This window comes from Montipora capricornis, chromosome 8 (assembly GCF_036669925.1).
Source record: "Montipora capricornis isolate CH-2021 chromosome 8, ASM3666992v2, whole genome shotgun sequence".
In the NCBI taxonomy this organism is placed as follows: Eukaryota; Metazoa; Cnidaria; class Anthozoa; order Scleractinia; family Acroporidae; genus Montipora; species Montipora capricornis.
Window position 1 is genome coordinate 24,791,261 of NC_090890.1, and position 27,500 is coordinate 24,818,760.

Below are 27,500 nucleotides of genomic sequence, written 5' to 3' on the forward strand. Positions count from 1 at the left end.
AGACTCTGAGTGTTGGTCCGATCTGGGTTGTGAACCCGCGATCTCCTGCATGAAAGTTTGATGGTCATTCAACCAACTGAATCAGGGGTCACAGGTTCACACTCTATTTAAAAAAATGACATGTCATTTGATCAGACAAGACTTGCGCTTAGAATAAAACTTGAGTAATGATAATAATAAGTGTCCATGAAATTGTTATGAGGTCCTTGTTGATTCGATCCAAACAATTAGTGCTTTAGCAACAATAAAGCCCCCAACTTGACATGTGGATGAAAAAAAGTGGGTCTTGGGAGAAGTGTGCTTCTTTTACCGAAAGCTTGATAGCCTTGAAAAGCAAGAATAACCAGGAAGGTCAAGGATACCTAAGGAAGCATGAAGTCACCTGGTACTAACTCAAATTGAAATAATAATCATCATCATCACCATCATCATCACCATGGTGAGGATCACACAAGCAATCAATAAATATTTCGTAAAAGGGTGCTGTAAGTTACAGCCCTGCACAAGTCCCAAGGTATCAACTACATGTAATTTGTTTGTCTAGCTACGAAGATGGTTGGATTATTCCATACTTACTGGAAATTCCTTTTTTAGAACTTCGTCTAAATTTTCAGTCTTGTAGTTAACAGGGCGATCACAACCAAGTGACTAAAATTAGAAAGACTCAAATTACGATCCATCACAAATGAATCAAAGTGACACTCCTCTTCAAAAATGGAGCAGTCATAAGAGACAATAATTATTATAATTATAACAGGTGGTTTTGCTGTAAGGGCCTCTTGAAACATTCACTTAATATGACAGCAAAAAAGATAAAAGAAATGGTTACCTTAAGAAACTCAGCTTTAGCATCTGTTGAGCATGTACCTATCACATGACATCCTGCCTGTTTAGCTAACTGAACCTGTGAAACATGATTGTCTTTTCAATTAGGGGTGGCTACATGGTCAAAATTACTGTCTTGAAATTGCTATCAAACAATAATCATATTAAAGTACTTTATTAGCAAGTAGCAAACGTTTGTGGAAATTAACTCAATGATTACCGCAAATTGGCCTGTCCCTCCTGCTGCAGCTAGAGAGATAGATAAAACATTTGATTAATTTGCGAAGAAAAATTCCAAAAACATCATAACTTTAATGAGTTTTAATCCCAATAGGTAAATTGCAAAATTGAGATGGCCTTGTGGGTCATGGATCAGCAAGTTGATTTGGAGACCAGTGGTATTACTTTAGCTACCTAAAACAATTTCCAACTTTATTATAAAATACTTAAAAACATCTGAGCTCATAATTCTGACGATTCTGAGTCAATGAGCCATTGAACACAAGCGAAATTGAAAGAAAAATGAGACAAGTCAAGATGTGATGAGTTGGCTCAAACAGAAAGCAAGGACTGAACACAAACTAACAAAATACCTAATTACTTTCTGTGGTTCAACGAGAAAAAATTTCTTAGCTTTACTGTATATTAGAATATAATTTGCTCATTCAGATGTGAGGGTTGAGGTAAAAAAAACCATGAAGTGCTATTCTTCATGAGAACAACTTGGTCCTGACTATTCAACTTCAAAGTTAATTAGATTGCAGTGCAAAAGACAAGAACCTCAATTTTGGGACCTAGAGCAGGCCTCTGCAGTTTACTGGCTCATCCTTTTGTGAGCTTTTAGTGTAGGCGTTAGCAACCATAGGTGAAAATTTCCAGAGGTGAATGTTACCCATAACAATGCTCCTTAAAGTTTTTCATCATAACACTAGCTATATAGTTGCCCTAAACTGAGAACAGACTGCCAAAGGGGCCTGCTTAAATCCTAACTATCTACATTAATGAAGCACCCCATTTGTACAGTATTTAATAAATTAGTGCTGTATTATATAGCATGTCTTATTAGATCTACCTGTTATCAGAACTGTCTCCTTGCTTTTTGCTTCACCAACCTAGGGTAAAATTAAGATGACAATGAATGATAACAATAATAAAAAAAAAAAAATTTTAAACTCAATCTCTCCTGAAGGGGCTATTTTTTGAAAAGACTACAAGAATTGCATCATTTTGTCGCAAATACTATTCTAAGTTTGGTCTTTGAAAGATACCATCAGATGATACATACATGCTGTTGTTGATTTAAGGATTGTGAGAAATACTTGATTGAAAGAGCAAGGAGGTGAAAAAAAAAACTCATTACATAAAAAAACCCAACATTATCAACAAGCATTGTTGTAAAAAACAGTCATACTTATATCCTTAAAAGTATATGCTTCTGGCTTTAATAGGATGTGATATGACATTTTTAAATTAAGCACTAATCTCATTACTTATACAGTGTAGTACTGACCCTACACGTCTATTTGCAGAAAGAAGCAAGATCCCCAACTTAATGGAAGAGGTGTGTTGGTAGTAAGAAATATAATGACATGGACAGTACAATTAGGATGAAAGCAATTATTGCAGTACTTAACCTTTTCAAGAGCTATACTTGCAGTTAAACCACTAATCAGTAATGACACATAAGCAGGATCCACCCTTGGAAGGGGAAAAGCATGGCTCGAAGGAATTGTCTGCAATGATAAAACACTAATGTCTTGCTGTTCAAGTGTAATGAGGGTACCTGCCACAAATATTATATTACCACAAGATTCATGTGGTAGTTATGATTAATTTTGTCCAATGTCGATAGACTAAAATTTGGTCAAAGGGCATGTCAAGGCTCCAGGGAATAAACTTAACAAAGGAATCCTTGTTTTGTTCCCTAGGAAACAATACTAATTAGAGTAACTGTATCAGCATTTCTAAAAATCATCATTAATTCATGCAGATGACAGCCAACAAAAATTCAGTGTTCAGGTTGCAGGTATTTACTCCTGTAAATCATTATATACACTTCTAGTTAAAATGTTATCCCTATTTAATAACAGGTCACATTTTTATAAGAATTCCATATCAACACAATCTTCTGAAATAAGCCTTCAGGAATTTAGGCACTGAATACTATTTACTATATCACAAATAACAAAGGCATACAGATACATGCGATCTAAACACAGCATAAATTTCTGTTGGTTGTTTTCTTATAGTTTATAAATACATGTAATATCATTAATACCACAGGCTGCTACATTTGATTAAATTATATTAAACTATGTTGCAGATTACAGCAATAATTATAAATCACATCAGGGACTAGCTGCTACGCTATTATAATAGTGTTAGAACATTTCAGTCCCACAAGGAAGTAAAACAGGTAAGGAGTGAATCTCCCCTAGAACATTCACCTCCCTTGGGATATTTTGAAACAGGCCATGCCAGTGACTTGAAGGGAATGCCAGCTAGCAGTGAGTGTTTTTTGGTCCTTACGTATGTGGACCTGTTGCCATTACTACAGCTAATGGTTAAATGGATTACATGGGAATTCATATCACTTTACACTCTAACGGTTAACGCCTAATGCCCCCTCCATTATACCCACTGACTCCTGAGAGGGAGCCTCAATAAATTTTACTGTGTCTAATGCCAGACAATTTTACTCGTCAATGGAGGGCAGTTCAGGAGTAAATGGGTCAATTCTGTTGAACTAAATGCCCAACATTTGAAAAAAAAAAAAAAACACAATCCCTTCTTTGTACACACGGGTGTTCATTACTGTGAAATGACATCCATAGTTTCTACACCCTGCTCTAAAACTATTTTATCACACCCTTAATATAAGGCTCATTTGTAATCCTCTAACAAAAAAAAACAACAGCTGTTTTCATACCATGTATTCTGCAAATGTTCCATTCTTTAAATAGCCAACAGCCTGGCCGATACTAAAATTAGTGCACTTTTCCCCAGTTAGTATCACCTCTCCGATTCCCTAAAGAGAGGAAATTTTAACCCAACATCAGCCTTCTTGATCAGGTTAAAACTATGGTGTCTTTCAGTAAACTGAAACAACCAATATCCTTTACTTGTACTATTCTCAGGGACAGTGTGGAGCAAAATTTCTTTTCTAAGAAAAAAAAAAAAAAAGACACAACCAGGCCTTAAACCAGTGAACATGGAGTTGGGAGTCCATCACACAAAGCACTATATTATTGTGCCTCCACACACTTCCTATCTCCATCCAAGTGTATAAATGAGTTACAGTGATAAAGTGACATGCCCCTACTGCTGAGGGTAGCACTGCAATGGACTAACACCCCATCTAAAGGGAAGGGGGGGCGGGAGGGGGATAGCAATGATGTTTATAGTTTTGATAGCAGCGTCAACCATTATAACTTTTCAAATTTAAGATTGTTTGATAAATGTGATATAAGAACAGGCAGATTAGACCTATTTGAGAGATCCACTGTAGGCATAAATTTATAAGTTCAGACAAGTTATCCTGCAAATAACCCAGTGCACCTGGATGTTCTAAGGCTTCCCCAAATGCTTCAAAAGAGTGGGTGTTGAGGGTTTTCTGTGACCAAATGCTTTACTTAGAGGTTATTAGGGTACTAGACTAAGTACGACTGGTATATTTTATAGAAGATGCTTATTTCTCAAACACACTTACCTCCAGGCCTGCATCCAAGGGAGGAGATTTACCTGGATCATATCGACCAGCTGAGTGGTTAATATCAGTTGCATTTATTCCAACATATCTTGATACAACAGTTGAAAAAAGAGAAAATTCCATTGTCAGGCACAATGTGCCATAAGCAACCAGAAAAAGAGGAATTATATCCAAATTCATGAATATGGAACCCCAGTCCATGGAGCTCCACTGTGGACCTGGTGTATTAGTCCCATCATTGCTATTAGGAGGGTAAGGGTGAAGCTTAGGGTTAGCCTAACCTAAACCAAGGTTAGACCTACAGGAAGGCTAACCTACGTCATGCCCAGTGTTACCCCCCCCCCCCTTCCCCCCTTGTCGTTGGATAAGGCATTGCTGCAGCTGTCAACTCAATCCCGGAAAATTCTTTTTGACACGAATCTGATCAAATTCTTGGTGAGAATGAATGAATTAATTAATAACATGTACGCTATCCCCTTGCAGAGAAAGTCTCAATCAAATAATGCCCTCATTTCGAACCAAGTACTGAAGTAGGTGAAGAATGCCCAACTGACCCTGGAACAGTTCTCATAATATTGTCACCTGTTTTTCACCAATAACTCATCTGGTTTCGGTTGTATCATCGGTACGGTCAACGTTTCTACAGCCTCTCGGTAGTTGGTGGAGAATTTGGTGATAACAAGCTTGCGGAAAGTCTCGGGAAATTTCCTAGCGGCCATGTTGACGTGTTGTGACGCAAAAATTCTCGCCTAAGATGAAAGATTGCGTGACCATGGGGTCTCAACTGGGGGTCCTCGCCAAGCGGGCCTGGTAGATTTTGTAAGAAGAAGTGCTAAGTAAAAATGAATGCTCAAACAAAAAAACTGATTTACTTTTGCGGTAGCATTCGTGCCGGTAGGGACGATGCAGCATTATACAAGCGTATAATCGATCAACTGAAGGATTATGGTGAAGTTTTAACAGAACACATCGGCGATCCCAACCTAATGGAAAAGGAGAAAGGTAACCAAACGTCCTCTCCCAGATCGCGCATGACGGACTGCCTCAAAGATCAATGTATCAAGTTCGCTGTATACTGGAAAAACGTATAAAGCCGTCAGGAAAATATATTAAGTTAAAAAGTCTCAAAGTTAATTAGATATCAATCTTGGATGGCTGTACCCTCATTGATTTTGCATATTCTTGGTTTTGACCCACGTGACAAGGCGGCCGTGTTGGTTGGCAATACAACACAATTTCTTTTTGCAGAATTTGCATACCTTTAATTCCCAGTGGAGAGACAGGTTATTGTTCATGCCAACCAACATGGCCAACATGTCCGCACACCGGTGGCTTGATCAGCGGCATTTACAAAACACAGGTCACAGGTCATTGTTTTACCAATACAGAAAGTATCCTAAACATTCATGAAAGCTAACCTTAGGCCTAATTAGGCCTAAACAAACGTTTTTAGGCCTAAGGTTAGCTTTTATGAATGTCTAGGGTAACTTCTGCATTGGTAAAACAATGACCTGTGACCTGTGACCTTTGTTTTGTACCTGCCGGTGGCTCAGTTGGTTGAGCATCGGAGGTCGGGGGTTCAAACCCCGACCGAATCAACACTCAGGATCTTAAAAGAACTGAGAAGAAAGTGCTGCCTTTATAATGACATCTGCAAATGGTTAGGCTTTCAAGTCTTCTATAAACCATAGGCCCTGTCTCACAAAATTAATATTTTCTACGTTCGTAAGTTCCCTGTGGGACATTAATGAACCCACACACTATTTAGACTGCTTGCAGTCCCTTTTGAGTTAATAGTTGATCCGCCCGCTTTGGTCATGGTGATATAGCGAGCATTCTCCTCTCAATGTGCCTGCATGACCAAAGTAGGAGCGGTTTGACTATTAACTCAGAAGGGACTGTGAGCACTACACACTATTTGAAAAGAGTATGGGATGGAGTCCCCAGTGTTGTGGTTGTCCTGTTCTCTCCAGCAGTGACAGGCTTGGTAGTGATGTCTCTAAAAAGGCTTACGGTGTACGAGGCCACCTAAGCAGAAACAGACACATCTCAAAAGGGACTTTGCCGAGTGCTGGAACATGTAGATGTAGATGACCACCATGATGTCACGTCACTCTTGGGACAAAGAACAGCACGGCCCACTTGACTTTGTAGTAGTCTTTATTGTACCGCAAGATTTGACTGCCAAGAGATCTAATAAATCTTTTAATAACCTTGTTTTCCCAGGCCATGTTGTAAGTAAAAGCGTTGTTTTTCAAGTAGTGGTGATTTGACTATGTCCAGAAATGCACGTAATTAGCTGCACATCCAAATTTGATATCCAAGACAAAGTGTTCCTTAATTAAAGTGGTACTATGATCAAAAAATCATTTCCTTTTTTTCTTCAGATTTTGAAAGCGTGTCGCTTAACACCTAACTGGCAAAATTTTGAGCTTTGAGTTTTATCCAAGGCTGTTTATTTTGAGTGTAAGTTTTGGATTTTACGGTCCGCCATTACTCACTTTCAAAACTGACCAATTGGACCTCAGAGGGTTGGATCTAGAGAAAATGACGTCATTTACTCACTAGCTTAAAATTTCAGGGTGTACACTGTAAACGCAATTTATTATATATGCAAAACATGGGTTAAAAGTCCGGAACTCCCGTGCTGCATATTAATTCAGCCGCATACACACGCATTGCATTCTTAAACTAGTGAGTCTTTCATTTTCTCCTCAACCCAGCTCTCTCAAGATTTTAAAGTTAGTAATGGCGGACCAATAAATAAGAAAATTCCAGTTCAAATAAACAGGTGTCTTTTTAAAATCAGAACTTAAACTCAGTTAGTGTTTAGTTTAGTTAACATAGTTTTGAAATCCAAAGAAAAAAATAATTGTTTTTTTGGTCGTAGTACCAAGTCTATAAAGGTAAAGGTAAAGGTACATCTTATTTAACGTCGGAAGCTCCTTTACTCTCTAGAGAGTATTCTCCCAGGAAGCCAACAGTGCACTCATTTTACCCCCCTCTTTCCATCAAAGCTCTGTTTTAAGGGTATTTAAAGCTACTTAGGCTACACTGAAAGGAAAGAAGTCGAAACAAGGATGTGAGATCCGGGGATCGAACTCGGAACATGTTGCACTAAGGCTGCGCACTAACCGACTGTGCCACCCTTGCTCCTTAAGGTTGAGGCTTGGTGAGGTTAAATGCAGCTGTTTCTCGTTACTTGAGGACAAGAGTTTAGGGGACAGTTTGTGATGTTAAAATTGGTGAGAGCAATACTTGATGCTTATCAAAATCCATGTGTATTTCTGGACATATCTGTCGAGTGAGTGTTCACACTTGAGCCATAATGATACTCTGAAGTGGAAAAATAATTTACAATATGGCCGGACAACTCAGTTATTAAGTTTGGATTACGATTGTGCAGTCTACAGGAATGACATGGTCTGTTTGAAATCGTTGGTGCAAATGATGTCAGAATTCAAATAATTCGGAAATGGGGTAAAACCGGTTGCAGCACTGGCTCTAAAATTCACCTTTCAAGCACACTCCATGATTACCCTCTGCACAATTTTGTCATCTGCCATTGACACTTATTTACTACTTTTAACTTCATTTTCTGATTACATTAGGTACAGATAAGTTCATTCACGACCAGGACATGTCATGGCTCTTGAAATCTGATGGTAAGTTGGTTAAACATTTGAACATGTTTCACTTTGTTACAACATGAGACCATTCATCCATGGTCATCCCATTTACGAGTGAAGTAAGTATTATACTGGTTGCTATTATTCCACACAGACCAGCTAAGCTTGTCATAGGCCACTTCGGAAAATACCATAATACTCTTTGTTTGTGTCCCCAAATTCGCATAAGCATTGTTTTTGTTTTCTCTTGGGACCATTGTAAGTCCCAAGAGAAACTGGAAACAATGCTTATAACCAATTGCGGGGGGGGGGGAGGGACAAACAAAGAGTATTATGGTATTTTCCGAAGTGGTGTATTGCATGTCCCTATGAGACATTCAAGGATGTGCCAAAAGTTGGAGTAGATATAAGGTTAATCTGTTAAATCATTTTCTGTGTTTCCAGCTTTAGTTGCTGAAGTTACCCAGGCTTCCTTAGGAGTTGGTTATGAAATTGGAAGGGCTGTAGAGAACAAAAAGAAGATACTTTGCCTATTTAGGCCAGAGACAGGGAAATGTAAGTAGTTTTGCTAATAAAACAGATTCGGAACCAAGGACATTTTAATTCATTGATGGGAATAGTTGAATCCACTTTAAAGACAATACAACTTAAACCAATAATGAGGGGGGCATTGGGGTTCCAGTTTTGCCTTTTTTATTAGCCCAGTTTTTGCGCTGAAAAACTTTGATTTTTCGGTTTTAGTATCTAATGCAGTTTTTCCCATTGGTAGGCTATGGTTTGTGGTTTTTTCCTGTTTGGTGTTTGTTTGAGTTTCAGCAACCGCAGCCTTGTGCACATTCTTCAACGTTAGTCCCAATTTCTGGAATTAGCCTTGTGATGCAGATTTAACCTCATATCCTTCACATTATTACCTATGAATTACATGTACATCATTTACAGTTTCAGAAAAATTAATTATTGGTTTTGATGGTTTGTACGATTATTGAAGCACAATGTTTTAAAAGACCCCAATGCCACCTCAATAATCTAACAAAATAAAATAACATTTTGCACTGCTTGGGATCTTGAAATGCCTCCTCATCAATTTCTCCAGAGTTTATGAAAATAAACTTATTCCGAAACAAAAAAACTCAAACTAAATTACTGTACAAACTACTGCACATGTTGCAGAAACAGGACAAAAACAAACTTGGCATTCCACATCTTTCCTACAGTTTCACAATTTTTTCTTGTTTGAAGCTGGCCCAAACTAACAGGGAATGTCAAGTTATCAAATTACCCTTCCTTTAAGACACACCAAGCACGTTACATGCTGGGCTTTAACACAAGTTCATTGGTCCTTTCAACCACCTAGATCTTTCAGCAATGATCCGTGGAGCAGTAGATGAAAACTTCATTGTGAAGGATTACAAAGAGCAAGATCTACCACAGATTCTCCGAGAATTCTTTAGCACTCTTTGATAAAATTTTACTGATGTTAAGACATTGTAAAGTATTAGAGGGGAAAAAAAGGGGAGGGCAATCTAGCGTTTATGACATCATAGCAGCCTGGTTGGAGGAGCAGACAAAGAAACGGTTGTCATAATGGAAGAGCAAATGATTCTTTTGGGAACAGAACTCTTTTTCTTGTGCAAATTCTGGTGACATGGGTAAAAATTCTCCATACATCATACAGATGCTGGTGTCACTCTCAAGTGCCATATAGTTGGGAGTTAGGAACTTCTGCATGTCGGCAGTTGTAACAGTATAGACGTTTCTTTAATGTGATCTCTTAGTTGTGTAATAGGTGGAGGTAAACAATACTGTGTAATACAGTAAAGATGGAAATAGAAAAGTACAAAGCTTCTCAGAAAGGAGAAAACTTTGGGCTGTGAAAGGAAGCAAGCCTTTTAACGACTTCTTCAGTGTTTAACTAAGAAAATGTATTCTAGTTAGCATAATACGAAAGCAGCCACGTCTGTATCAAGGCCTTTCAAGGGGCATCCCTGTCCCCTCATCGCAAATGTCTCCCTTGCTACAAATTTCTCTGTAATTTTCGGATAATAGTATGCTTATTTGATAGTCATCAACTTGACAGTCCTGCCTTTATTCAGTGTTTCCAATGTTGCTATTAAAGTCTTGCTGCACATTCAGATCACTTGTTGCTGATTTTTCATGGTTGTTTCACTTGTGGACTTTACCACTCATGTCCAGAAATTCATATAATTAGATGCAGCTCCAATTTTGATATCCAAAATGAAGTGTGTCTTTTAAGTCTATGCATGCATTTGCTATCTGTTTCTAACAATAAGGTAACTGTAATGGCATCATTATTTTGATGAGGGTAAATACAGCTGTTTGTCTTTCATTGATGACTGGAGTTTATGTGACATTTTGTGACCTTGATTATTATTGGTTGGATTCCCAGACACAAGTAGGAAGAAGAACAAGGGGACACTTCTTGACGCTTATCAAAATCATCATGCATCTAATTATATGCACTTCTGGAGATACCGTTTTGCCTCTTGAAAGCATCACAAGAGGCCTAATTAACCCTGTCCGCACTGATGAGTAATATCTCTCACTGGCAATTTCAGCAGGGAAAGGGTTAACATGATTGGCAACAATATAACATTCTTTTAAAAAGGCAAGTTCACTGAAAATGGCATTGATTGAACCCTTATTTAAACCCCTAGAAACCACCAGCTGATTTCTCATAACAATATTACTCAAGTATAAAATAATGATCCCTTGAAATAAAATGTCTTGATTTCTCAGCATCTTCGAAACAAAATTAGTGTATTGATGGTTTGAATTTCATGTCACAGCGGCCATGTTAGTGCACAGAAAAATGCAGTAAAATTGACCCTATTATCATGCAAAACTTGTGGGACCATTTTCTATTGTTTTGTACACCAACATGGCCGTTTCATCACATGGATGCAAACCAAGAATAGAAAACACTTCAGATAAAGTGCATTTTGATTCTAAGGCTTAAGGGGTTAATAAACGAATGACATGTTTTCACAGAGCATTTTTTCCTTTCTAGATTGACACTAAAACCTGCCGTTTTTATAGCTTTGTTTTCCAATACAGCCATCTGATGGTGACTGATCTTTTCCACTGATCAATGCAGATGGGATTCATTTAAACCACCATGGCCCTATAGATGTAGCATGGCAAATACTAAAATCCTAATAACCAACACTGATACCACAGAAGATATCACATCAGCTGAATATGAAATGTACCAACAACCTACTTACAGGAGCAATAATTGTTACCATGAGAGGGGACATGATTTTTGAGTGGAGGTAGAGGTTGTTTTACAAATTGGCTCCTGACCTCCACCCACCCACCCAAATATTCTGGCATTGGACAGAATAAAATATATTAAGTGTCACTCCCAGGGGTCAATGGGTAAGAGGATAAGATTTGAGCATCGTTTTCTGAGTTCTTATAACCTTTCAAAGTGAGTGAGAAGCGGAATTAAAATAGCTTAAAACTCAAAACCGTGAGTACTTTGTCGGTTGTGGACCAATTCCCTACAAAAGTAGTGACCCTGACATGACATCAATGAAGGGATCTTACACCAAGAGAGAGAGAGAGAGAATTCTTAACTTGTGGAAACACATTGGCCGATAGACCGCAAGGAATTGCAAAATCAGCAATGGCTGAGGTTGAGCAAGCACAAAAAATCAAAGTGAAGCTATGAGTGTTGAAATTTATGAGAGATGACATACCTGGGACTCAAGAAAAAAGGGACTGCAGTTTGACGAGCAAATTGAGGGCTTTCACTAAGAATCAAGTAAAGAAGATGATCCACAAAAAGACTGGAAGCCTAAACCATGTGTTTATTGTGGATCTAGTGGACACAAATCGGTTGACTGTGACAAGATCGCGACCTCGGCAGAGAGACAAAGAGAAAACTCAGTGAAAAAAGGCTGTGCTTCAACTGCACGGGTATCATGCACTGGATGGCTGAGTGTTGTATTACCAGAAGTTGTCAGAAATGTGGGGGAAAGCATCACACATCAATCTGTGATAAAGAACCCCAACAGATGTTGCTGGCCGCTGTTGAAGCAGTGACTTATCCAGTCGTAGTGCTCAAAGTGGATGGCATTACATGCCAAGCATTATTGGACTGGAAGCTCCTATGCCTCACCGCAACTTGTCAAGCTGCTGGGAAAACAGCTTGTCAAAACCGAGCGCAAGAGAATTGATATGATATGTTCAACCATCCAGAAGACAGAAAGGTGTGACATCAGGATTTCCATCCAGGACAAGTTTGAGATGACCCCAACCATCAGCAAAGTGGATGAAGGTGTGCTTCTGTGGATTCCCAACCCAAGATATGCAGAAAAGAATTTAACAAGTACCCCCACCTAAAGGGGGACATAGCTTTTTAAGTGGAGGTAAAGGTTGTTAAAGGAGGCCTCTTTTTCACTTTAGCTGCTCAGAGGTGAATAATAGATACCTGCTAATAAATAAAAGAAATACAAAATGAGAACTTGCAAAAAGCACTGATAACTTGAGTTATAAACTTGACAGGGAAGAATGACACTTGCAGAATTTTCTGTCTAACAATGGATGGTTTTACTTGTCAATGGGAGCCCCTTATGGGCAAAAGGATCAACTCAAAAACTGTAAAATTATGTCCTCTTAGACCCTTTGCCTCCAAGAGTGACACCAGTGGATTTTACTGTCTAATTCCAGACAGGAAACCCCTTAGGGGTGAAGGGTTAGAAAAAAACCTACAATAGCTGGCTTGCTAAGACCTATTGTGTTTCAATTAAATTGACTCTTTTAACCAAGTAACTTAGAGACATCCTTGCATTTAATGTGATGGAATTAAAATGACCATTCAATAACCTGCTATTCATGTTCACGATACATATTCACTTCCAATTCTCAAACCAAAAGAGAGCAGATCAGGAAGGAACTAATAAGTATCTGGTAGATTTTGGTCAGGATTATTTTTCATTATTTTACCAATATCCAATATCCAATAATTCCCATTCTACATGGGAGAGGTTTGAGACAACAACAATTGATGTGACATGAACTTCTGCAAAACCCCTCACAGAGGAGTGCAAGGATTATGGACTCAGATTTCACATATTAAACAAAATGAAGTCGCAATGAATTAGATCTGCAGAGTATAAACAGGTACAGTTTGTACACCAACCAGTGTGACTTTCACAGTACAGTACTTGAATAGTTTAACAAAATATGCAGATCAGGGTACATACTGTACAAGACTTTATTATATGGCATGCAATTCTTAGGCTATGAGGAGCACTCTGACTGGCTGGTTTTGGTGGGGATTTTACACTACAGACCATGGAAATGGAAAGTTTTAAAAAAGCGGAATTTAATATTTTCATCACAGCTGTACGATAATTATCATAGCAAGTGGAACTTAGTTTTACATGTAAAACGTTTCCGTTCAAAGTTCACTGATGGAAAACGAAGATTACAAAGATTCACCAAGAGGAGAAGTGTCCTGTCGCTCAAAGAAATGATGCCATATAATAAAGAACTTACTAACCTTACTTGCTTGGGACGGTACTGGGGAGTGTTGGCCCTTGGTCGTTTTTGTACAGACTTTGCTGCAGTTGGTCCGTATTGCCATGACCTCCAACCAATATTCCCCCAATACTGCCCTTGTGCTTGGTTAGCAAGAGGTTAGTGTTTGTCCACAGGAAGTTACACACAAAATATTATTAGAATGATTCCACTCTCTGTCCTTTGATCTTTGCCACATACTTCTTCACCAAAGATCTGATTCTTTCAGGGTCAATGGCACTGCTCGAGTTTGTTACCTAATTAAAGACAAACAGTCAAACTTGGTTTGGGGTCACCCATTTTACGGTAGGTTTGTTGGGTTTAATGTTTTATTGTTTCAGTTTATTTTTTTCAGTTTATTTGGTCAACCACGATCAAAATATTACAGATCTGGGCCCGGTTGTTCGAAAGCCGATTAACTTAATCCAGGATTAGCGTAAGCTTTTGCTTCATGTTTTCAACTTCTGGGTGAACGTTTCTGTTGCTTCTTCTTGTTTTTCAAGATTGACTTCTTCTAATGTGAAGTTTTGCTGAGTATCAGCGTTGAACAGCATTTGGGAGAGGAGAAATAAACTCCTTGGTTAATTTTTAATCTCGAATTAGCGTTAATCGGCTTTTGAACAACCCGGCCATGGGCCTTAACTATTAAGTCAAGAACAAAAAAAACCCCAGCTCTACCTCCTGTACTCTCTCCAAAACTTCGTCACCAGGCAGAAGTCAGCTAATGAATGGTTAGGAAAGTCTTCCATTGGGAAACTTTAACGGTCTCAGTTTAAACTAGTTGATGTTGAAAGAAATGATCCTAACAGAGCATGGCCTTAACATCACAGCACACAGGCAGATGCTTATTATTATTATTATTATTTTATTATTATTATTATTATTTGCTGGACATGAGCTCTATAAGTTGAATTCTTAGCATTGTCTCCTTTACAGTGTTGCTGTGTATGTCCATACATGCGACAGCGGCCACAAATGTTGTTCAATGTTATTTGTCAAACCTTTGCAAACCAAGAATGCCTTTAGAGCATTAGCCTTATGAAGTTTGCAGTACCTGCCATTTCCCAATAACACCTTGCGTTTACAAAAAGCTTGATCAGTGCCAAACAAACTTTCCTTCCATTTAACCAAGCCAACACTTGTGAAACAACAAAATTTAATAAAATATGGTTACCCTGATGAAGTGTTTCCAGTAAGTCTTACAACAGTGAGTAAATTAACATCTGTTAATATAATTATGGTACGTTACAAACCTGTGGAACTGCCCTTCTGAGAATGCTCTTGTACTCCTCCTTGCTGATATCCCTGTGTTTATAATAGGCTTTCAGTGCATGTTTTACTTCCTCTTCAACACGTGCTTGACGATGAAGTCTGTCTATAAGCTCCTACAAAATGATCCAAAATATAAAAAAATATAATTAGAAGAGTATCACCGAGTCAACATAAAAAATCGTCATTATTTCCATATACAGATTATAGAGACAGTAGAAAGACCGCTAGTATCTCAGAATGAAAAGAATAATAAGTAAATAACCAAAAAACCTAACTATTTACAAATACATTTAAAAGACAGCATAGGTAAGTTAAGTTAAAATCACAGTCAATCCAAAAACATACACTTTTAAGCGTATTATATCATTATAATTATTTAGAAATATAATATTATGCTAAGACTATTTACATCAACTAAAACTATTACCGGTATAACGTATTGATTACCAAGAACAGCAATAATAAAAACTGTTTACAGTGGCGGTAGTCCTGTCTTTATCACAGAGCGAGTTCCATTTTTTGTAAGCAAAGTACAATGTACATGTGTCTCAACAGGTTAAGCCATACAGCCAAGTACATGTGCAGTGTATGTAGTGGTTCTTGGTGGAGGTAGACTGAGCTTCTTTGCCTCCCAAGACTATATGCTGTCAGTACATGTAGTTCTTTCCATGAAGTGAGAACTGAGGTAAGAGGGTCTTAACCTACAGTATGAATTGCTCTACCACTTATTGTGGGTGATTACAGTTTTCTACCATATACTTGGAGAGAATCCTACATTTGAATTACACATACTTTGAACAATCCTTGAAGTTAAGCAGGACAATATGAAAGTCCAATTATTCTCCTTTGGCTAAGCGACTGAGTGTTGGAGATATTAATCAGAAGGTAACAGGACCGTCCAACTCCTCTTTCATACAGAATACAATCTGTACATGTACAAATGCAGGAGCACTTGGAATGTTTTCCAAGTATACCCAAGTCAACATTGAAAAATACATCACTGCATTGGGATTAACTTTAGACAATCTTATAAACTACAGTCTCACAAGAAAAAATACTATCATAGCAGAGCTCTGTGCCTCGCAGAGCACCACTGGTAAGAAAATACATGTACAGTGTATGGTACAGGTAACCCTTCTGTGTGAGAAAATTTGGTTTTGGTCTCTGTGCGACTGTACGACAGTCCACCCCTCCATGTATACCAATTTGTGACCAGTATTACTTGACTTGTAGATTGACTCCAGCTAGTTTACAGTGTACATGTTTGATATTGGATATCAATGTTATGGTCAATTGACACCTGTCAAAACAAGGTATCTGCTGACCAGTATCACATGACCACATTGCAGACTCAAGTTTAGAGCTCATCAAAGTTACCTATTCTTCTGAAGTTGACTGCTGACCAGGTACTGGGTTTTTCTATTTGGTCACAGGTTCAAGTTAGGTTAACTAATTGCCAAAATAAATGACCCAGGAGCTCTGCTTTTAGGCTTGGCTACAACTGTAAATCTACATGTATACGTAATTATATTATAATTTTATACCGTTCGGTAGTACATGCACTTGGTATCTTACTCATCACAACTGCATTTTCTATGTCAAAAAGAACCAAGTGTCTCTGGTTGAGGGTACAAACACTACAGCTAAAGATCGCTGACAGCAGCATCTAGCTTGCTTAAAGGCGTTACTGTACCTGTACTTTCGTTTTGTCTTTTTCCTGCTGTTTCTGTCTCTTCTTTCTTTCTTTCGGATCTGTAATAAATTTTAAATCTTCTTCAAATTCATCCTCAACTAGTAAGCCACTTTCAGGCTCATAGGGTTCATCAATCAATGATTGTTCATGAACCACTGAATCTACTACAGCTTGTCTTGATTGGATTTCTGCAAATTCTGTTTCACTGGCACTATGTTGTTGCTGCTTCCAAAACTCCTCATTCATTTGGTCAATGACATCACCCCCTGGTGAAGACATTTCCATGTCCAGAGGACTTGCACTAAAGCTGTTCCTCCCATTGTCTTTCTTTGCCACCGGCTGACCAAAACCATCAGTTCTTGTTTTATCCATTTCAGTTTTGTCCACATTAATTACACGGCACGAGCCAGGGTAAGGTAGATGACCATCTCCACCAGAGCCCATGTTGGGATTGTTATGAATTGCAGAAGTGAGTACAAGTCCCTTGTCAATAGAGGGAGAACCTGAAATGCCTAACTGGGATTTTGTTGAAGTATTTTCAGCTCCACCTCCTTGTAAAGTTGGAGGGATATATGGTGTTTCATCCAAGAAAGGAATACTTTCTGGCTTGCTTTGCACAAAAGCTGATTTATCATCAGGGTTTGACGTCTGTGCTGGTTCAGCTTTATTTTCTGCCTTTTCTGTATGTTTGGTGAAATCCTCATCACCATATTTTGCATCTTTAGAGGTCGACACGTCAGCTTTCACATCCTTTGAAATAGACATGCACTGTTCATCGGGAATGAGTACAGGCTCGGATTTCGAGTTGGATGATCCATTTTCATTGTCTACTTTTTGTGGCACAATGATTTCCTTATCAGCTAGGGATACAATCCCTGCCATTTTGGCAGGTTGAGTTTCTTGTTTCTTTTCAGTATCCTCTGATTCCTTGGGTTTATTTTTCTCACTAGAATGTAATCACAAGACAAAAATAATTATGAACCTTCAAAGAACAAGACGTGTTTTCAAGTCTACCAAACCATCGGAAAACTTCTGTGACAAAGAAGGTGCAAAGTTATAGAATGAAAGAAAGGACAGCTGTGCTTACCCTTCTGCTCATAATTATCTGATCTCATAAGGAAAATGGGAAAATCATTTGAAACAGCCAGGTTAAAGGGGCTATGCCACATTATTTTAGGGTGTTTAGGGAAAATCTTTTTCAACATTACCCAAATGCAATCAGTTTCAATCTTTGTGTCCATCCATGCTTTTCTTTCCTTTTGATGTATTTCTTTTATGTTGATAAAACGAAAATAATTCACTTAATGGAAAATTACAGACAAACGATCGACGTTTTGGCCATATCATACGGCCTTCATCAGGAATCTGCAGAGTCAGCTTGGGTCACGCAAGTGACCACATTACGTTATGTGGGTCACATTACGGGATGTGCTGAGTCAGCTATCACGTGACATTTGCGTGACCCAAGCTGACTCGGCAGATTCCTGATGAAGGCCTTGCGATATGGCCGAAACGTCAATCGTTCATCTATAATTTTCCAATAAGTGAATTATTTTCGTTTTATCATACTCTCAAATGGATGACTGATACAATTCATTGTCATTTTCTTTTACGTTGTTCAACAGTTTAAGTGGGTATTGCAAAGTTTCATTCTACTACGGACATTTTGGGTGTCATGAAATTACATCATTTTGTGTGAAATAGCCCCTTAACTTTACAGACTGCAAACTGTTCAAGGCTGACAGGTCTTTCCATTGAAGATAACCAATTTCAAGATAGTGGGATTGTCATTTACACATTCACAAACAACTTAATTGTCAAAAATGGAAAACACTTTGCCCTTCTACACTGTATCTGCATGTCCTTTTTTACAAAGAATGCAAGCCCAGTTTGCTCAATTAATTTAGCAATATTAATTAAAGTGGAGAAAAATCATATACTAACTGTAAACGAAAAAAAGAACTGTAACCATAACACACATTCACTCATGATTGTTGACATCAAAGATCTTTCAACAACGTCCCAATTTCAGGGGTCAGTCAGTGTAAAGCAAGACACCATTCATATTTCTTGTAGTTGTACATGTACTTTGACAACACTTTACCTTTCTCTTTGAGTTGGTCTTTTTAATTCAGGAGTCTTTGCCTCAGATCCAAATAGAACATCCTCCATACTTTTCTCCTTTCCTTGTCTGGGTGACATACGTTCTGTAAAGACTAAATCAAACTCATCGTCCCAGGATTTTGCAGGACTGCCTGCTGGAGATAACTGCTTTACAAAATCATTTGGTTTGGGCAAAGTGCTAACCAAAGGCTCCTGCTTTTTGACGGCTGCTTTCTCAGAAGTTGGTTCTTGGTTGTTTGGCAAAGGTTCTTGTGGCTTATTAACCTTAGACAATGGAATGTTTGTGAAGTGTCCTGAGTCCAAACTATCAGAGGCCGAAGACGTGCGATGGGACGATTTCCTACGTGGTGAAGGAGTTTCCTTTCTACGTCGTCTCTTGGGAGATCCCTCAATTTTAAAGACAGTTTTACTTGGTGATCTGTCTGGAGTAATTCTTCGTTTTCGAGTGGGTGACCTTGTTTGTTTCCTTGGTGACCTAGACCTCCTACGTTCTGAAGACCTACATATGCGAGGAGATCGGCTTCTTGACAGCTTTTTTCTCCTTAACGGAGATTCTCTCCTTTTTCTTGAACTTGGTGAATGCCTACCTTTTATATCTTTTCTCCTTTTTGATGGCGAAGTGTTTCTCTTGGGAGATATACTCCTGGATTTATAGTTGCTAGACCTTCTGGTTGCAGAACGTCTTTTATCAACTGATCGACTACTTGACCGCTTGGATCGCTCTTTGGAGCGTCTTCGACGTTTTATCTTATCTTGTGAACTACTCCTAGAGTGATGACTGCGTCTTGAATCCCTATCCTTGCTTTTACTTCTAGATTGCTTGAAAGATCGCTTTTTCTCAGACTTTTCTCTACTTCTACTTCTGATTTTTTTCCTCTCTTTCTTTCTTCTTCCTCTGTAAAGCAGATTAAAGAAATTTTACAATCATGAAAATGAAGTCCATGAAAAATTGTCATATAAGTTATTGGTGTATGATAATTATTTTATGAGGTTCAGTGAGCAGGGTTGGGATGGTAGTGAGAACAATAATTACCTTCCAATTGTGTCCTGGTTTGGGTTCCCAACTTTCCATCCCCTCCCTCCCCCAAACAAAAAATGTTACTTGATTATTTTCCAATCTCCCCAGTTACCAATGCACTTGTGCTTGAAACTTGAGAGGAGGAGGAGGATGATGACAAGAAGTTCATTGGAATGACTAGATTAAGAACGTGTAGTCAAAACTTGAAGTACTAGCTATTGATCTCAGGTGCCCTTTCAAATAGCTTTTTTTTCATCCGCTTCACGCACAGTCGAGTTTGTTCTGTGGTTTGAAAATTTCTGATCATGCGATCCAAAAATCCTTACTTGCGGGCGGAAAAAGATTAACCGGTGCCGAATAAAATTTGAACCCTTGCCTAACCAACAAGTCAAGAATGTTGTATAATATTTTCTGTTTAGGTCTTGAAGTTCTATTATTGGGTTGACAAAGCTGTTTATAAAGACAAGGCACAAGATAAAACTATTTAACCAGTGATTCCAGACTGCGCGTCACCAAGAAATAGGTACGCATTGCGTATGTGTGGTAGTGCAGTAACTTGACACAGTGCTTTATTCCATAACTGTCAACTGAGCTGCATTTTGTTTTCCAGGATGTAAAATGTAAAATACTAAACCCAGGAAGATTGAAGAAATAAATGGGAATCGAGGCTGTCATGAAGTTCATAATACCCAAAATGGTGCAGTGAAAGGTGTTGTTAGCTGGCTTCCAGTCCCTAAAATTCAGTTTTAGTCCTACTTAAATACATGTATGGTTCAAATGTAACATTTAGCACTGTTGAATGGAGCATTTTCGTGTTGAAATTGCAATCCATTTTTCACGTCAATGGTTACTGAACAATTAATTGGTCTGGCATTGTAAGTTATGCATGGGAAATTTCCTGTATGTGTGTGACCGACATACACTGTATTCACGACCCGCAGGCATGCGACAAACATTGAATGCATGTTTCGCAGTTTTGTTGGTAACGGTGGTAACTGGAGGTCAGTTTTAAAAATTGTACACAATTTTATTTTTAACAAAAATTCCATTCAAAAGAGACTTTAAAAAAATTCAATTACACTGTAGGCATTATTTGTCCGACCTGTAGAAAAATGTGACTGCCCACAGCAACTGACATCTCTGCCCCCCTCTACATGTACATGTACACATGTATGGCTTATTTTTATACTTTACCGTGTGACAGTTGTTTTCACGTTTGGTTTCCCACAAAAGGTATTTTGATAGTTTATTCTTTGCATTCTCTTAGTCATTTGGGATTGGAAATCGGGCAGCTACAGTGAGATAGTTGAAATCAGTGAGGTCTATGAAAAATTATATTTCAATCTTTAGCAGTAACAGTTAAATGAAATAAGAGTAGAAAAATTATCCGTTTTTGACATATTTTCAGTGACCTATTTCCAATTATTTCTGCTCTTTCTTTTTGGGTGTCAATGCTATAAAATCTCGATAACTTTCTGTCAAATTGGCAAACTTCAAATTGCTGCAAATTATACAGAAAAAAACATATCTTGCCCAAAAGTTTCCAAAATTCGAAAACTACCACTCCTTTCCACTACCCATATTTTGGTCGTACATGGCAGTACACAGTGCAGGGAACAGACTGGTACAAAGCTTATCTTTACGCATGAACGTGATATATGGAGCAATTTCCTTGCCAGGAATGGAAAATAATATACCCTGATGAAGTGTACGTTAGTCACACGAAACGTGTAGGAGAATAAAGAAAATTAAACAACAACTTGTTTGCAGCAGTCAGTGGCTTAACTTTAAAAAAATCATCATTCATCTTTTCGTTGTTACCCGCTTCCCGTCACCCGTGAAAAAGTGCTGCTGCGACTTTCCTAATTCTGCAGAATGTCATCTTCAACCACCAACAGCCAAACTGCATTTTGGCTTCCATCAATCAAAAGAAATCAATAATTATTGATGAATAACATAAACCTTCCAATCAGCATCTTTGGTTCCCATGAACTCGACCCCAATGGAAAGCAATAGAATATGTACAAATCTTTTTACTGCAGAACCTCAAAAAAAGATAATATCATAATGGCATTCAAGCTGTCAACTTAACAAAAACTCCAATTCACTCTCCGGAGGTGGAGTAAATCTTCCTGGAAATTTGATTGATGGGAGCCAAAACGCAGTTTAGTGCTTAGCACATGAAGGTGAGATTCTGCAAAATTATGAAAATCACAGTAACTACCATCCAAGCAAGCTACCTACATGTACAGTACCTGATTCTGACTCTTTCTTATCCTGTAAGTATTTTTGTTTCCGCTTCTTTCTCTTCTTTTTCTTCTTGTCCTTTTTTCTGTTTTTATCCCTTTTGGTATCTTTTTTATTTATTGAACCCCTTCCACTCAAAGATGACCTTTCACTGTCATTGGAATCTGACTCAGCAGAAATTTGCCCTTCTTCTTTACTCACACTTCTTTCTAATTTTGCAAATTTCTCATCCAGGGGAGGGGTATGGTGGTGATCAGGATCCTTGCCATCTTCTACTTTCCTTGGAACAGGTGAAGGAACTTTGCTGTCCACAGTAAGAGTTTCATTGCAGTCGCTAGTGACATTGATTTCAACCGCCTTATTTGAGGGTTCACTTTTATCATTAATCACTTCGCTGCTAACATGTTGAATATTAGAATTTTCATTTTTCTCACTTGAAACTTTAGCTAATTCGTTGGCTTTCTCTTCTTCTGCTTTACGCAAATTCATTGCCTCCTCTTCAGTATCATTCCCACTATCGGCATATTCTCCAAGGAGCAACAGCCCTAGTTTAGGTTTCATGCCTTCCCCAGCTGCACTGCCAGAAGCAGAGGTGCTAATGACATTTCCAGATCTAGAGTCCACAATGTCTTCTTCATACAAATTCATAAAAATGCTTGTATTTGATGAGCTGATTGTGTCATGAATTTCTTCTGATGTTGAGCTGACTTCAGAGAAATTCACTTGACCTGCTCCAGTGCTGCTCCCCTTTGCAGAAGAACTGGTTGTGCTGACACTTTCCATTTCCTCTTCAGTATACAGTGATAAAACTGGCTCCTTTTTGGAAGAGATTGCAATAAGGCTACTGTGATCTTTCTCCATTGTGTTTGTTAATTTTCTAACCTGCCAACCTTTCTCTGCTGCCTTTTTTATCCAAGATGCAAGTCATTTCACACCTACAGTATGTACTGTAAATACAAGAGAAACACAATATGTAAAAAAACAGGTGATGGGGAGTGCATAAATTACATTTTAGAGGGATTATTCCATTTTACCCACACCACCTACATGTATGGTGGATGGAAAAAATCCTAACCACTGAATTTTTTGTTGGACAAACATGCAAAAAAACATGATTATAAAGATGACAGACATTAATCCCGGGAAATGAAAATTAATGAATAGTTGTTTTTTCAATGGTGACTCGTGATACTTGGAAAAAATATGAGTGTCCCTTTGCAGGTAGTCGAACCTGCAACCTTCAAGAATCCAGAGAGATAGGCCATTTACTCCTGGGAATGAGATTTTCCTCTGTCAAATGGTAGAAAATTTTACTTGTCAACTGGGAGCGTCCTAGGGCATTTGAGGAGTCAATGGGTTAAGCAGTCAAAACATATGTCCCCTCCATTAACCCACTGACCCCTGGGAGCGAGACTTTACAGATTTTACTCTGTCTAACGCCAGACAATTTTACTCATCAATTGGGGGCATCCAAGGGCATTTGAGGTGTCAATGAGTTCAGGTGACTTATTATCTGTTCATTTCAGAAAAGGCAGATTTTGTCATCTGCCTTAACCGGGCTCAAAACTAAAAAAAAAAAAAAACTAGTCGCAATTTTGTGAGGGTACCGAAATTTAGTTATCATGCTCTATTGTGTTGTCAGCGTTTTTAACAAAACCAAAATTAATATGAACCTGCAATACTTGTGTATAATGAAACCGTTGAAAATTGCGAACGATTGAGGGAATGGTGTTGTACATGTGAATGTAACATCACAGCTAAATTACGCTTCAATTATTGTCCCCACATATCTTCAGATTGAGAGAAAATTCACAGCGAGAAACAAAAACGCTCGTAGTCACACTCTACAATAAACATTTTCCTTGTCTTTGAATATTGTGGCAAAAAACAAATCCAATGCGGTTCAGCATTGGCGGGACTCTTATCGACAACGATATTTGTCATCACAGAGATCAAGATTTGTTGTGGACTCACTCAGCTGAACCACATTTGATTTGTCAATTGGGGCAAATAGATGTGCAAATTATGAATTTTTATTGTAAGCTGCTTTTGCAATTTTCCTTGTCATATAGCCTGTGCAGATTCCAACCTTCCCCGATTTCATCGGGAGTCTCCCGATTTTCATGTGTTGCTTCCTGCTCTCCTGGTTTTTATCAAATTCCCCAGATTTATCATGAAATTATGAAAACGATCTGAGCGTAAAACAGTAACAGCTGTCCAAAATTTCTGTCGAGAAACCTGACCTTCACGTAGCTCAAAAGAGTCTCCTATAATTCACTGGCAGAGCAGCCAAACGGAAACATCAGAACATTGTATGGCCGACTCTTGCAAAGGAGCACTTAGATTTTTTTGCGATTATCCCGCCATAACCGTAAAAAATTACTTCATAACAACAGTGTTGTTGAAATTATGAAGTACTTGATCTTACTTATTCTCCAACCTATCTTCCAAAGCCGAGATAGCCAAGAAAGCAGAGAATTTGTGCTGTACCTTCACATTTCAATTTCAATAGTATTTTAAACATGCAAAACTTAAAATATAATAAAAATAATTTATAGTTCACACTGTTATGTCACCTTGGTTTTTCTATACATTGCAATTTCATTATCCTGGTCATCGCGAATGATTCAAATTATTAACTATTATCATAAAATATTTGATTTTTTTGGCGTAGATACCTTTAGATTTGTTTCCGAAATACGAGTTAAGAAACTGATACTCAAGTCTGATGTGTAGTTGAAATCAGCTGGATTTGACGGTTTTTATAGAATTAATATCTTGAGAACATTCATTAGCATTTCAGTTCCGATCACTCACCTCTAATTATGTTTTGTACCAAATATTCAGGGAAAATTTTCGTCCAAATGCTGTCGCCATCGTCGCCATCTTGAAATAAATTTATCCCATCATGCATCAGAAATAGCTGAGCCTACTATCAGCGGACTACTGATCATTCAGTCTTTAGCTTATATATGATTCCTTATAGTGTAATACATAATATGTCAGTACCTGTCAGTCAGCCACTCGAGGAAAAAGCAGTTTTGATTGGTCAATCAAAGTTGATAGACCCAATGAACAACAAGACGCCTGAAGGCGTTAACGAGGGATACGTTATTAAAGTACTGGCCTCCTAAGCAGAGAAGCTAGTTTTTTTGAGCAAGAGCCGATACAACGTAGCTTTGATTTTAGTGGTGTACTGTACTATATTTCGGTTGGCCAAACCAGCCTTCTTCAGGTACAATGAGAGTTTAGATTGGATTGCTTCTATGTACATATATAAAGTAATTGGATGTTGACGTAATACCGGAAAAATGTGATAAAATATGGTAGTTACAACAAATTTGAATTCAAATACTAAGAGTGACGGAAAAATAACGGAACTGAAATCTAATACGTTTCTTCGCGGATATTAATACCGTTGGGATCAGTTGTCCCGCATTTTGAAATTAAATAGCTTCCCTGGCCTTACGGATCGAGTCTCTGTTGGAAAATATGATTCGATGGGAATTAATTGACCCCAAGGAAGCCAGTGGTTTCGCCCCGTTGCGAGTTATCCCCCTCGAGTTAGCCCCGTAACTTATCTAGTTCGCCTCCCCAAATATATCGAGTTCGCCCCACGTAGTTAGACCACGTTATAATAAAGTAATACTCGATTTTGGGAAGATGCAGTAAGTAGGATCAGCGGCATTAGCTGCTTCGTGGAATCGTCCTTGTACGATCGTTGATCAGTAGGAAAGTTATATTTTTTTTCAACACATTTTTGAATTCGTGTCAAATGCAATTCTATCAATGGACATTTACATCGTTTATAAGCCATATTAATTGGTGAGGTACTGGATCGTGCAAAGTCTACGGATATTGAGATTATTCTCGTTAGGAACAGATTGCGTTGGATGGGTCACGTTGCACATATTCCAGATGTGCGGCCCGTGAAGGCACTTCTCTATGGAGTATTAGAAGAGGGTTCAAGGAGAGTCGGGCGCCCCCTTCTTAGATATAAGGACATCCTCAAGCGTGGAGCTGCTCTCGGAACATGGAGAGAAATCGTAACAGACCGGCTAGCCGGTCGGAGACTCACATCTGACATCTGTGATAAAATAGAAATTGAGAGACGGATCAGGAATATAGAGAGGAGGGCCAAGCGTCACGATAGGGAGAGGAGCAGATAGTAATCTGGAATCCTCCCTGGGTCTGAACTTAGTTTTCCCTACAAGGATCTTTTATTCATCTGTAATTTTTTGTGTATTACTCGCATCGGGTTATAAGCGCATATATATATATATATATATATATATATATATATATATATATATATAGGGCTGTGAGAATTAAAACATAGCTACACGGTAATTGTTCTGTTGTAGCGCCTTCGCTCGGTGCCTGCATGATGATACTAACTCGTTTCTTTTGTTCAAGGTACATCAAAAGAAACGAGGTGTAGTGGTGATCACACCCGACTAGTAATGGCCACCCTATCTCTATGGTTTCCTCAGCAGCATACCTTGGAATTACCGTGACAGGGAATCTGTGCTGAAACGAGGCAAATTCTTCGTATACTCTTGGGCTGCTGCATGGTATCCAAGTCGCACGTTGGTGCGTCCAAAGCTTGAATATGCATGTTGTGCATGGAACCCTTTCACTAAACAGAATATTAACCAAATTGAGATGGTTCAACGTCGAGCAGCAGCTAGCAAGACTTGTATTCAGCGATTACTCACGACTTAGCCACGTTACTTCATTTACCGAACAACTTGGTTGGGACTCTCTTGAATATCGTCAACTCCTCTTTAGCTTTCAAACTGCAATCATGGACATAACTCTTAAGAAAATTACCCTTCCAAGCGCTTTAAGTTGTAAGGAATTTAGCCTTTGACTTTGAACCATTATTTATTTATTTAGCAATTAAGTCTTCACTCTTAACAGAGTATTGCAGACTATTTTTGAAAAAAATTACAACAAATAACAAACAATAAAACAAAACAATAACGTAAAAATTACTAATCAGTATGGAAGATTACACAGGGATTGGCTAAACGAACATAGCGAATTAGATGTTATACTTTCTGACAGGAGATTATTCCACTGTGCACTTGATTGTCCTAGGGTAAGGATTCAGTATCGATCCTTTATGCAGGGGCACCCAACGACCAATTTGTTGTAAAATGTATTATTATACCCCAGTTAATGAAAATGAATGTTATTAAGGCATTTTCAGGTGTTTTTCAGTGTTGCTGGGAAAACATTATCTGTTCCTTTTTCCCAGCAAGACACACAAGAAATTTCCCAGCTAGCTAGATAAAATTGGTTGGTTTCCCAGCCAGCTGATCAAATTTATTTCCCAGCCAGGAATTCCGCGCGCTTTCAAATCCCTCGATCCGAAACGACCGAATAAAAGCGACAAAACCGGGACAAAACAGGTCTTTTCCGCATGCGCAA

General features: G+C 38.4%; 3 protein-coding genes across 4 annotated transcripts in view; 1 reads left to right on the forward strand and 2 right to left on the reverse strand.

Moving 5' to 3' along the window:
* The window catches only part of LOC138014227 (prostaglandin reductase-3-like), a 16,043-nt gene extending 10,753 nt beyond the window's left edge, over positions 1-5,290 (reverse strand). For both annotated transcript variants that reach the window (XM_068861254.1, XM_068861252.1), the window contains exons 1-8: positions 5,117-5,290; positions 4,535-4,622; positions 3,755-3,853; positions 2,460-2,558; positions 1,898-1,937; positions 1,046-1,074; positions 830-904; positions 577-648 (exon numbers count right to left, since the gene is read on the reverse strand). In XM_068861254.1, coding sequence (XP_068717355.1) covers positions 577-648; positions 830-904; positions 1,046-1,074; positions 1,898-1,937; positions 2,460-2,558; positions 3,755-3,853; positions 4,535-4,622; positions 5,117-5,253 — 639 coding nt within the window. In that variant the 5' untranslated portion in view covers positions 5,254-5,290. The remainder of the gene's footprint in view (positions 1-576; positions 649-829; positions 905-1,045; positions 1,075-1,897; positions 1,938-2,459; positions 2,559-3,754; positions 3,854-4,534; positions 4,623-5,116) is intronic.
* A 31-nt stretch (positions 5,291-5,321) lies between these two features.
* On the forward strand, positions 5,322-10,297 carry LOC138014228 (putative 2'-deoxynucleoside 5'-phosphate N-hydrolase 1). Its single transcript, XM_068861255.1, has 4 exons — positions 5,322-5,536; positions 8,146-8,199; positions 8,608-8,718; positions 9,518-10,297. Exons 1-4 carry the CDS (start codon positions 5,377-5,379, stop codon positions 9,622-9,624), a joined length of 432 nt encoding a protein of 143 aa, XP_068717356.1. The 5' UTR covers positions 5,322-5,376; the 3' UTR covers positions 9,625-10,297.
* A 3,431-nt stretch (positions 10,298-13,728) lies between these two features.
* Positions 13,729-24,978, reverse strand: LOC138013870 (PHD and RING finger domain-containing protein 1-like). The gene is made up of 8 exons (XM_068860915.1): positions 24,882-24,978; positions 22,073-23,011; positions 21,780-21,862; positions 21,012-21,109; positions 18,780-19,694; positions 16,676-17,621; positions 14,964-15,095; positions 13,729-13,967 (listed from the first exon to the last, which is right to left on the reverse strand). The coding sequence occupies exons 2-8, from the start codon at positions 22,923-22,925 to the stop codon at positions 13,869-13,871; spliced, it is 3,126 nt and encodes a 1,041-aa protein (XP_068717016.1). The 5' UTR covers positions 22,926-23,011; positions 24,882-24,978; the 3' UTR covers positions 13,729-13,868.
* Positions 24,979-27,500: the final 2,522 nt, after the last annotated feature.